We start from the raw sequence: 12235 nt of genomic DNA, 5'->3' as shown, positions 1-12235 counted from the left end.
GTGATTAATAATGATACAGTATATATGAAGGAAAAAAAAATAAAGAAAAGGCGCCAAACTTATCAAAGTCCAAACCACTTCATGCACAACTGTTGGAGCTCAATTACTGAAGTCTTCTGGCCACCATTTGATCCCCTCCGAACTCCTCGACTCGCAGCTCAGGACCCTCCGAGTGGTCAACCAAGCACATCTAGCTTCATCCCCACTCCTCGGAGTACCTCCTGGCCTCGGACCCCCGCTTGGGGTCCGTTCCTCGCCCAGCTTACAGCATTGCATTCTCTCTCTCGACCCCCTCGTGCCGATCTGCCCAAAAGCCCGTCAACAACAGCTTACAGACTCAGAAGAAAGAACATTAATCCCCATTTGGTTTACAAAGGAATACAATTCTCGTTATCAGTAAATTTTAACCCAAACAAGCTTCCAGCACTCTCTCGCAACAAAGAAGTATTCCTGCTAGTTAACAAAAGAAGCCCTTTTGATTACATACACAGTAACAAAGAAAAAAGAAGAAACCCCCTTTATACTCTCCCCCCACCAAATAAAAGTCATGTCCTCATGACTATTAAATAACTCGCCACCTTTCCTGCCAACACACCATAACCCAAGCACAAACAGTGACATCTCCTCCCCACACAGTAAACCTCACGCCCTGTTCCTCAGGCGCTACTTAGGCCAACTATCTGGGAGTTCCCTAACCCTTCTGAGACCTCCGTACCCCCTCACCTAAACCCTTCAGGCTCGGACACAACTGGGGATACCTTGGGCCCACTACCAACTCCTCTCTCAACCTCTCACTCTTGCCCCACACTGCACACAGCTAACCCTCCCCACTACACCTGACTCAATGGGAGAAGGGCCAAAGGTCTCTTCCTCAATCGAGGGAAAGTCAGCAAAAGGCAGCATGTACCACACATCCAGCACGTTATCCATTGAATCTGTATCCTTCCTCATTTCTGCGATCGGTAGCTGCTGTTTGATCTTCTCCAAACGGAAACACGTGGCCTGCACTGCTCCTGCAGTCTCTTCAGCCTCCTGTTCAGTATTCACTGCACTTCTCTCCAGCTTTTTCTTCCTCATGACTTCTTCCAGATCAACTTTCAGGTTTTGCACTTCATTTGAACTGTCGATGGTCATGTTCAGGTTCCCTTCAAGCTTCCGCTTCTCTCTTCTGAGATTTGTCTGTAATTTCTTCACCTCCGCAACCTCCCCTCTCCGGGTTCTCAGTTTGCTATTGCCCTCAGACAACTTTCTTCATTCTCTCCAACTTGTAAGTCTTCCGAATGGTTCCAGATCACTTTCTCCAGTCTCTCCGTCTTCATTTCAAACTTGATCCTGTAGAGACAGTCACTCACGAGCTGCGACCTTCGCCAGCCCTGGCACGTGTCCAGAAAACACTTTAACTCGGTAATTCTCAGCTGCTCCTGCAACGACCTCACTTCATATTCTCCTGAGGCAAATCCAAATACCAAGAGATCATCCACATACACCAAAACTCCAAACGCCTCCACATCCCCTATGGTCTTCCACCTGCCCAGCAGGAAGGTTGCAAGGGCTCCAGATATGCCCTGTGGCATCTTTTCAGACCCGAAGACTCCTAGGGAATTTATAACGGCCGTCTTCTCCTTGTTGGCCCCACTCATCGGGATCTGGCAACATCCACTCCTCAGATCCAGCACCTTAAACCACATCGCACCACTCAGATAGGCCATCGCCTCTTCGGCCCTCAGGGCCATATTCTGGTCACTGACAGTGCGCCTCTTCAGCGCAATATAATCCACACACACGCTGCCTACGTCTTCCACGGCTTCAGGGGCCAGTCGCCGCAACCTCTCTCTCTCTCCGAGGTGTCTTCAGCAATCAACTCCCCTCCTTCGTGATATTTCGCAGCGTCCACTAAGAGGGTCTCACCCTCAGATACTTCCCCCAGGCTGTACCACCACTGGCTCTTGTTTGAATTCGGTATCGGCCCAATGCTGCTACACACGTCCGCACAAGCAGCTCAAAACTCTGGGTGCATCGACAATGCCTCCAAACAGCACTCACCCGCCTCTTCCGGGCAGGCCCCCAAGCGCACCAGCAGAATATTGGTTCTCTCTAAAACAGAAACACTGCCCGTCTCAACAGTGTCCGGACACATCAGCATTAACGATTCATGAACCTCAGTCACCTCCACTTTTGCCTCCAAGAACTCCATTTTCACTGACCAACAACCATCGTCTGGATAATCAACGGCACTGGTACCCCGAATCTCCAGTGTCCTCAATGTTGTCAAGGGTAAATGCTTCCAATAACGGTTATAAAACAAACTGTACAGCAACTTAACCGGCGCCCCGGTGTCGAGGATGGCTTTAACTTGACTTCCATCCATCCGTAACAACACCTGTGCGCGTGGCCCCTCTAAGCCTTCAGGAAAGGGTCTGTTCCTTTCGGGAGTTCCTTGGTACATTGCTGGGAACGTGCTCCCCCAGAGACCCCAAGCTGTTCCCCCACTGGGCCTCCTCTAAGTTTCCTGACACCTCTCGAATCAACGGAACAACTGATCCCCTTGGCACCACAAGCAATTTAACTGCCCCCCCTAGGCAAAAGGGATACCCTTAAAAACTTTCCACCAATCTCCTGCCACGGATATGATAAGCCCCCCAGCTGTGGCATTTGACTTCCAGTCGAACCACACGCATTTTCCCACACATTCCCAGAACTGGCAGCAGTCACTTCGAGGTAATTGCACCTGACAGTTCTAACAACGTCACCAGTCCACCTACTCAAACTTTCAACCCGTCCCTGTCACTTTTCCTCAGCCAAGCACTGCCACTCACCCAACAACTGAGGGGTCCGCTCCGCCCACGCCTCCGCCCCTTTAGGGCTGGACATTATTCCAACAACCGGGCGGAGCCCACCACTGCTGAAACATCCCAACCTGTCACTCCTCACTCTCCAAACAGTACGGACAACCCATGGTCCCACCACCATTTCGTCAGCACTAGTCGGAACTCGAACAACGACCTCCAGGCTACCAACAGCAGCCACCCCACCCAACACACACGCAGTGATAACCAGCAATCGCACACCCACAAAGGCACACCAGCTCTTCGCCGCAGACACAATTTAAAGAGGGTGATCACACAGCTTCCACAGAAATCAACCCCGGACGAGCACCCCACAATGTAACCCCCTGGGTCGCCTCAGGCTCGCTCAGCTCATTCTCGTCTAGGGGGAGCAGCCTTCGGCCCCGCCAAACTGGGTAATCAGCTGGTGTGGATGCTGTGTGATGTCCCCACCTCGCCCAAAAACAGACAGTACACCATATGCGATTAAATGAGTACAATTTATAAAGGTTACTATAAACTAAGTGATTAATAATGATACAGTATATATGAAGAAAAAAAATAAAGAAAAGGCACCAAACTTATCAAAGTCCAAACCACTTCGTGCACAACTGTTGGAGCTCAATTACTGAAATCTTCTGGCCACCATTCGATCCCCTCCGAACTCCTCGACTCGCAGCTCAGGACCCTCCGAGTGGTCAACCAAGCACATCTAGCTTCATCCCCACTCCTCGGAGTACCTCCTGGCCTCGGACCCCCGCTTGGGGTCCGATCCTCGCCCAGCTTACAGCATTGCGTCCTCTCTCTCAACCTCCTCGCGCCGATCTGCCCAAAAGCCCGTCAACAAAAGCTTACAGACTCAGAAGTAAGAACATTAATCCCCATTTGGTTTACAAAGGAATACAATTCTCGTTATCAGTAAATTTTAACCCAAACAAGCTTCCAGCACTCTCTCGCAACAAAGAAGCATTCCTGCTAGTTAACAAAAGAAGCCCTTTTGATTACATACACAGTAACAAAGAAAAAAGAAGAAACCCCCTTTACATAGGAAATTTCCAATCAGTAGGAAAGGGACACTTATCACTCCTGACCCTGAAAAAGGCTCCACTGACTGGGAAGGGAAACCCACACCAAAATCTTCCAATCAACATGGTGAGAACTTCCCCACTTCTGACATCCAATTGCATAAGTCATCAATTTCAGGAGAAATTGGTGGCTTTGTTGCCACCAAACTGACTAATTAGCCAATCAATTAAATAATCCTCACTGCCAAGAATCCAGGTGATATCTTACCTAACTTTTAAATCATGATAGAGGTTGCCAAATAATTATTTTCAAATAAGTGTGATTATTAAGATATTATAAATAAGGTTTTTATTATAATCATCCATGTATTTTAAATACACATGTAAGGAAATTGCAATGCGCATATGTTATTTGTTTATTGGGCTTGATGATTAGTGAAGAAGTAGTTGTGGTTTAGTGTGCCATTAAAATCTCACCCTAAAATTTCTCTTGGATTAATAGCTTGTAATAAGCTTAAATTCATATCATTCCAAATGATTTCAGTGTAATGGCTGCAAAAAATGCAAACCCCATTGCTTCACTCAGAGCATCTTCAGGATTTGCAATGTTAAGTGACATGTATGCTAAATCCCAAAGTTACTGCCCATTGCCCAAAGTATATTGGGAGAACAAAAGTTCTTTATTACTATAAATTCCAAGCCCTGGTATCTGTGAAAACATTGCTTTCATCTTTCCTCTAACATTTGTTGCCAGACAGTATCAATTCAAAGGATCCCCAACTTCCTTCAAACTGCCTTCACAGCCAGATACATCGAATAATTGTCACAAATTGAAATATGTCTCTAAGGGAATTATATTCTACATAAAATACTTCAGGTTATAAAATTAGCAAAATAAGCAATCGTGGCTTAGAATTTTTTAAAAATTAATCTCACTAGAGAATAATATTTTCAGAAGCTTTATAGTGAGAGTGGTTCAAATATCTATGAAAAGTGTCATTTCTTTGCTTGCTGGTGGAGGGCTTCTGTACTTCCTATCTGATGATAGCAAGGAGAAGACATGCCCTCTTCTCATTGATATCATCAGGAAGAAGGTGCAGAAGCCTGAGGGCACACGCTCAAAGATTCAGGACTAGCTTCTTTCCCTCTACCATCCGATTTCTGAATGAACATTGAACTCATCAGCACTACCTTGCTACATTTTATTTCTGTTTTTGGCACTACTTATTTAATTTAATCTAATTCAGTTTTTTTCTCTCTATTATTATGTATTGCATTGTACTGCTGCGGCAAAGTTAACAAATTTCACAACATATGCTGATGATATTAAACCTGATTCTGATCAGTGAAGGAATAGGGATTTAGCTTCCGGATGTCAGTATTTAACATTGCTTAATAAGCTCCACAGTCTACTGACAGTGAAAGGAAAGAACTTTATAGGGCCACATGAGATATTATAATATTTCACAATAATAATTTACCTTTGAGATATTACTGTTAAGGGGAACCCGACAACCAGCATGCACACAGCACACTCTAGTGAACATTTTCTGAACAAGCTGCATGGGTCAAGGACAATGTATATTAATTCCTGAGCTGTTCTACTTAATGTTGTAATAGGATAATTTGCATAAGAGTATATGGGGTGTAGGTTTAATGCTTCACCTAATAGATAATCTTTGCCAGTGCTATACTGAAGTAACAGTCTTGAGCTTTTTTGTGCTTGAGCTCCAGGGGGCAACATAATCCTATAACATTTGGGCTTTGACAAGTACAGAGCACTTCTGCTAACATGTCGCCCAATAAGCTGGAAGTGTGTTGAGGCATTTGATTATGTTCTCAGCAAATAATCAATTACACAAGGAAGTGAAATAACTCAAAGGAATCAAATTCCTGAATGAAAACACAGCAATATTTCCCAACAAAAATGTGTTACTTTTACCAAGAAAGTGTGATTAGAGAAGATAGTTATCGAAGTATTTTGTCCTAATACAGCACTAAGCTTGATGAAATAATTCTACTGTCAACCATCCTCTCTTTGGTTGGAAATACAATTGCAGCCTGCTGTGGCTCAGGTTATTTATTATAACAAAATTACAACTGTTAGTTTACAAAATCAAAATACTACAGATGCTGGAAACTTGAAATAAAAACTTAAAAATCTGTGAATACTCTAGTCAGATAATATTTGTAGAGAGCATCAGCGTTAGTATTTACAGTTGATGTTCTTTCATCATAACAGGTATCAGGCGGAAAACCATAGGGGAAGTAAAGAACAACTTGAATCATCTAAATTTTAGGTGATTTGTCCTTTGGGTCTCATTGCAAAAAAATAAACTTGGATGCTTGCAGGTTCAATAAATAAACTTCAGGATAAAATTTCTATTGGTTTATCTTCCAAGTAGCTGTTAAGTGAACAAAAATATTTTTTTTTCAATTTTTGTTCTTCTGAGATGATCACATCTTTCCTTTTTACTTTGCCAAACTCAACTCTATGTCATCAAATCTAATTTCAGACTCAGTACTCCTAATGCATAAGTAGGCATTATTCACATAAAGCACAGCTAGTATCTTGTCTGGTATATGCAAAAGAATACTTTTCTTTACAATAATTCCATCCCAAAATTGCACTTTTCCAAATTTATTATTTGTTGTGGTTTTTATGTAACAAGTCTACAGTTTAGTTTACAAAATCAAAATACTGCAATGCTGGAAACCTAAACTAATTCCAAAAATAGTCAGGTCAGATAATGTGAAGAAACTGAGCAAGATTGGTAATTATGCCAAGTTAATTGTGAGAACTAAATGTCTAAAGTATCCCACTTTACTTGCAGTGATGCTGTTATGAACCATCCTGAGCTTTCACCAGAAGTGAACATTGAGGGACTTGGTCCATTGTTAGATGAAAAAATTATAAAGAATATCATGGACAAATACATTGAAGCTTTGAAGGTATGAATGAAATTATAAGTGCCTTATAAGTGCCTTCCAAGTGATCTTATCAGACAACAGACTAAGAAAATAAATCAATGTATAGAAAAAGACTTCAATACAAATATAGATGAGATCCTGTCTTGTTCAGTGTAACAATGTCTGCTTCTTAGCTGCAATTTTTTTTCACAGCTAGATTATTTGTTCAAAGACTTGCTTCTTCATTGACGAGTCATTAAAATTTCCTGTCAGAAGAGCTATTCTGGAACTGGAGCAGAGCTTGCTAGATCCGTCAATAACTAGGAGAAAAATAGTTTGGTCTCACTGTCCTGATTTGAATGATACCATTTCTTTTTTAAAATAAGGCTTTTAAAAGGATTGAAAAATCTTTTAGTGTTTTGAGAGGCAATCTATCATCAGCACAGTCCCATTTTGTCTCCATTGGGTGTAAACTAATCCAAGAATCAGTTGCTCTATGCTCTCTGAAGAGATTGCCTCATGGCAGTTTATGAAATTAGCAAGACACATAATTAGATTCTCGAGCTCCTTAATGGAGCAAATAATATATTTAAATTACAATAGTGAGCACAAATAGCCTTAATATGTTCTAACATTCTTTCAAACAATTGAGAATATTTATAAGTTGTAACTTCTGGCACCAGAATATCAGCCAATTGACCAAAATGAATATAATAACAAGTAATGAATACTTCTAATATTTGCACATAAACTGCATTGGCTGTTTCAAGTGTTCTGAACATACCATAATGAATCATATTAATGCCGAAAAGCTTTTTCAGCCACTGGCAAAGAAGAGAAAGAGACATGAGCATAATGTCAGAGCCAGACTGTTCTACAAAGAAGTGAAGAGATATTAATATTGAATTCAGGAATTGCTGGCTTAATTCGTATTGTCAAAATCAAAGTTCAACAAATACTTTGTTATCCAAAGAAAGAGGTGACAAGTATGATGGTTGGGATTCTGGAATTAATGAATTATAATGTTATAAAAAAATGCATTGCAGAGGCTACCACAAATTCACATTTGCCAACCACCTCAACCCCTTGTCTGGATTTAATCTAACATGTGTCCTTATCATTAAAAACTTGAGTCTCCTTCTTCAGGATAAAAGCTTTCTCTTCTGAAAAATGGATTCAGTTTCTTTAATTCTCAAGTGCTCTGATCCTGGGATAGTCCAGAGAAAGCCATGAAATATGCATATGTGAAAACAGTGAGATGAAATGCAGGCTCTGGTAATGTAATTAGTATCTCATTCATTTCAACATCTATTTTATTCAAATAACTATGAAAATAAATCTGACATTCCTGAAAGTTTAGCATAAAATAAGTCCAAGATTTTCAAAATAACTTCTATCCCATTTAATTCCAGTTAACAGTTCCAGTCTGGATGAAGAATGCAGTGAAAGAAGATGAAGCAAAATGGTCTGAATCTGAGGCATATGTACCAGAAATAATGATGGATTGTTATCATTCGCATATTGCCTCTGATTTAAGTCAGGTAAATGTCTCAATATTCTGACTGTTTCAGAATACTGGAACACAAAATAGACTCACCTAACATATTCAGCTATTCACTGACCTGTGAATCGACCTGTTTCTGTCCTTGTGCTTTAAATTTTGCAAGCAAAAAAAAAGTATCTCCAATTTTAAACTGAACATTAACTGAGCATAAGATTATTACTATTTATGAGAGAGAGTGGTAGGGAAGTGATATTTCAGCTGACGGATTAAACTGGAATTCTTTTTGTTGAAGCAAAGATAAATGGTGAGAGGATTTGACTGTAGTATGCCAAATGCTGACTATTTTAGATGTAATGAACAGAGAAAGTATGATTTAATTCCTTCAAAACATTTTCCTCACCATCTTCCTTAAATAGTTATCATTCCAGTATAAATGAGGGTAGAAGCTACTGAAAGGTATTCTGGCTATTAATAACACATTGAGAGGTAATTTTTCCCTGTTGCTAATCTGTCAAATTTCAATTTCTGTGGAACTTTGAAGACTTTTTTAATGTTGATTAATTTTGAGGAGAATGTATAGGCAAGGCAAGACATCAGGAGAGGCACAGCAGATTCACACCTATCCTCTTTCACGCTTTCACAAAATTCCTACATTGTATAAAAATTTCCTCAGCCTTGAAAGGATAAAGAAGTATTGAAAATATTTGTAAACCTTAGAATCTCAAAGCTATTCTGACATTGCACCGTATCTAAATATTCAATCAGTAATAGACAATAGACAGTAGGTGCAGGAGTAGGCCATTCGGCCCTTCTAACTAGCACCACCATTCACTGTGATCATGGCTGATCATACACAATCAGTACCCCGTTCCTGCCTTCTCCCCATATCCCTTGACCCCGCTATCTATAAGAGCTCTATCTAGCGCTCTCTTGAATGCATCCAGAGACTTGCCTCCACTGTCTTCTGGGGCAGAGCATTCCACATATCCACCACACATTGGGTGAAAAAGTTTTTCCGCATCTCTGTTCTAAATGGCCTGCCCCTTATTCTTAAACTGTGGCCTCTAGTTCTGGACTCACCCATCAGCAGGAACATGCTTCCTGCCTCCTGTGTGTCCAATCCCTTAATAATCTTATATGTTTCAATCAGATCCCCTCTCATCCTTCTAAATTCCAGTGTATACAAGCCCAGTCACTCCAATCTTTCAACATATGACAGTCCCGCCATTCCGGGAATTAACCTTGTGAACCTACGCTGCACTCCCTCAATAGCAAGAATGTCCTTCCTCAAATTTGGAGACCAAAACTGCACACAGTACTCCAGGTGGGGTCTCACCAGGGCCCTGTACAGCTGCAGAGGGACCTCTTTACTCCTGTCCTCAATTCCTCTTGTTATAAAAGCCAGCATGCCATTAGCTTTCTTCACTGCCTGCTGTACCTGCATGCTTGCTTTCATTGACTGATGTACAAGAACACCTAAATCTCATTGTACTTCCCCTTTTCCTAACTTGACTCCATTTAGATAGTAATCTGCCTTCCTGTTCTTGCCACCAAAGTGGATAACCTCACAGTTATCTACATTAAACTGCATCTGCCATACATTTGCCCACTCACCCAACCAGTCCAAGTCACCCTGCATTCTCATAACATCCTCCTGACATTTCACACTGCCACCCAGCTTTGTGTCATCAGCAAATTCACTAATGTTACTTTTAATCCCTTCATCTAAATCATTAATTCCTTGCAGAATTCTGTCCTTAGAATCCAAGACTACAGTTTTGCCTGGAGAGCAACAACAGATGAAGGTTATTCCTGAAAAACGTGAGATGATGCACTTTCGGAGAACTAATAAGGCTATACACAGTGAATGAAGGACACACAGAAGTTCTGAGGAACAGAGAGATTATAATGCCATAACATAGAAGAGTGGAATTAGGCCAGTTGGCCCATCGAATCTACTTGTCCATTTCATAATGGCTGATCCGTTTTTCTTCTCGGCTCCAATCTTCTGCCTCCCCACACCTCACATCCCTTCCTGCCCTGACAAATCAAGAATCTATCAACCTCTGCCTTAAGTATACATACAGGCTTGGCCTCCACAGCTGCCTGTGGCAAAGCATTCCAGAGATTCACCACATCTCTGGCTAAAGAAATTTTTCCTCATCACTCTAAAAGGATGTCCCTCTATCCTGATGAAGGGTTTCGACCCGAAGCAACATCACTACCTCCTCCCATAGATGCTGTCTGGCTTGCTGAGTTCTGCCAGCATTTTGTGTTTTTATTTATTTCCAGCATCTGCAGATTCACTCATGTTCCCTCTGTTTTGAGTCTGTGTCAACTGGTCTTAGACTCATTCAGCAAAGGAAACATCCTCTCCACATCCACTCTATCAAGGCCAGTCACCATTTGATAGGTTTCAATGAAGTCACCCCCTCATTCTTCTGAATTCCAGTGAGTACTGGCCTAGTGCCATCAAATGCTCTTCATATGAAAAGCCATACAATCCTGGAATCATTATCGTGCATCTTCTTTGAACCCTTTCCAATTTCAACACATTCTTCCTAAGAAAAGGGGACCAAAGCTGCTCTTAATACTCCAAGTGAGACCTGATCAATGCTTTATAGAGTATCGACATTACATCCTTGCTTTTATATTCTAGTCTTCTTGAAATGAATGTTAACATTGTATTTCCTTCCTCACCACAGACTCAACCTGCAAACTAACTTTTAGGGAATCCTACACAAGGGCTCATAAGTTCCTTAGATCTTCAGCTTTTTGTATTTTCTCTCCATTTAGAAAATAGTCAACATTTTCATTTTTTCTACCAAAATACATGACCGTACACCTCCTGACACTATTCCATCTGCCACTTCTTTGCCCATTCTTCTAATCTGTCTAAGTCCTTCTGTAGCCTCCCTGTTTCCTCAAAACTACCTGCCCTTCCACCTATCTTCATATTGTCTGCAAACTTTGCAACAAAACCATCAATTCCATCACCCAAATCACTGATATATAATGTAAAAAGAATTGGTCCCAACACAGACCCCTGTGGAACATCACTAGTCACTGGCAGCCAACCAGAATAAGCTCTCTTTATTCCCACTCTTTGCCTCCTGCTAATCATCCACTGATTTATCCATGCTAGAATATTTTTTCGAATTGCATGGGCTTGTAGCTTGTTAAGCAGCCTCATGTGTGGCACTTTGTCAGAGGCATTGTGAAAATCCAAGTATACAACATCAACCAATTCTCCTTTGTCCATGCTGCTTGTTAATTCTTCAAAGAATTCCAACAGATTTGTCAGGCAAAATTTTCCCTTGAGGGAACCATGCTGACTGTGGCCAAATTTTATCATGTACCTCCATATACACTGAGGCCTCTTCCTTAATACTCGACACTAACATTTTCTCAACCACTGACGTCAGACTAACTGTCTTATAATTTCCTTTCTTCTGCCTCTTTCCCTTCTCAAAGAGTAGAGTGACCGTTGCAATTTTCCAGTCTTCCAGAAACATTCCAAAATCAAGTAATTCTTGAAAGATCATTACCAATGCCTCCACATTCACTTTAGCCACCTCTTTCGGAACCCTGGAGTAATTACCACGTGGTCAAGGTGACTCATCTAGCTTCAGACTTTTCAATTTCCATAAGACCATAAGATATAAGAGCAGAAGTAGGCCGGTCGGCTCATCGAGTCTGCTCCACCATCCAATCATGGGTTGATCCAATTCTTCCAGTCATCCCCATTCCCCAGCTTTCTCCCCATACCCTTTGATGCCCTGGCTAATCAAGAACCTATCTATCACTGCCTTAAATGCACGCAATGACTTGGCCTCCACAGCCACTTGTGGCAACAAATTCAACAGGTATACCACCCTCTGACTGAATTAATTTCTCCGCATCTCTGTTCTAAATGGATATCCTTCAATCCTGACGTTGTGCCCTCTTGTCCTAGACTCCCCTACCACGGG

General features: G+C 41.6%; 1 protein-coding gene across 3 annotated transcripts in view; it reads left to right on the top strand.

The window, feature by feature from the left end:
- Window positions 1-12235, top strand: part of LOC132386449 (exocyst complex component 3-like) — a 78614-nt gene that overhangs the window by 35314 nt on the left and 31065 nt on the right. For all 3 annotated transcript variants that reach the window (XM_059958740.1, XM_059958730.1, XM_059958747.1), the window contains 2 exons: window positions 6685-6802; window positions 8173-8301. In XM_059958740.1, the coding sequence (XP_059814723.1) occupies window positions 6685-6802; window positions 8173-8301 (247 nt within the window). The remainder of the gene's footprint in view (window positions 1-6684; window positions 6803-8172; window positions 8302-12235) is intronic.

This window comes from Hypanus sabinus, chromosome 2 (genome assembly GCF_030144855.1).
Source record: "Hypanus sabinus isolate sHypSab1 chromosome 2, sHypSab1.hap1, whole genome shotgun sequence".
In the NCBI taxonomy this organism is placed as follows: domain Eukaryota; kingdom Metazoa; phylum Chordata; class Chondrichthyes; order Myliobatiformes; family Dasyatidae; genus Hypanus; species Hypanus sabinus.
Note: the sequence above shows the minus strand (reverse complement) of the source record. Positions and strands in the feature narration are given on the sequence as shown.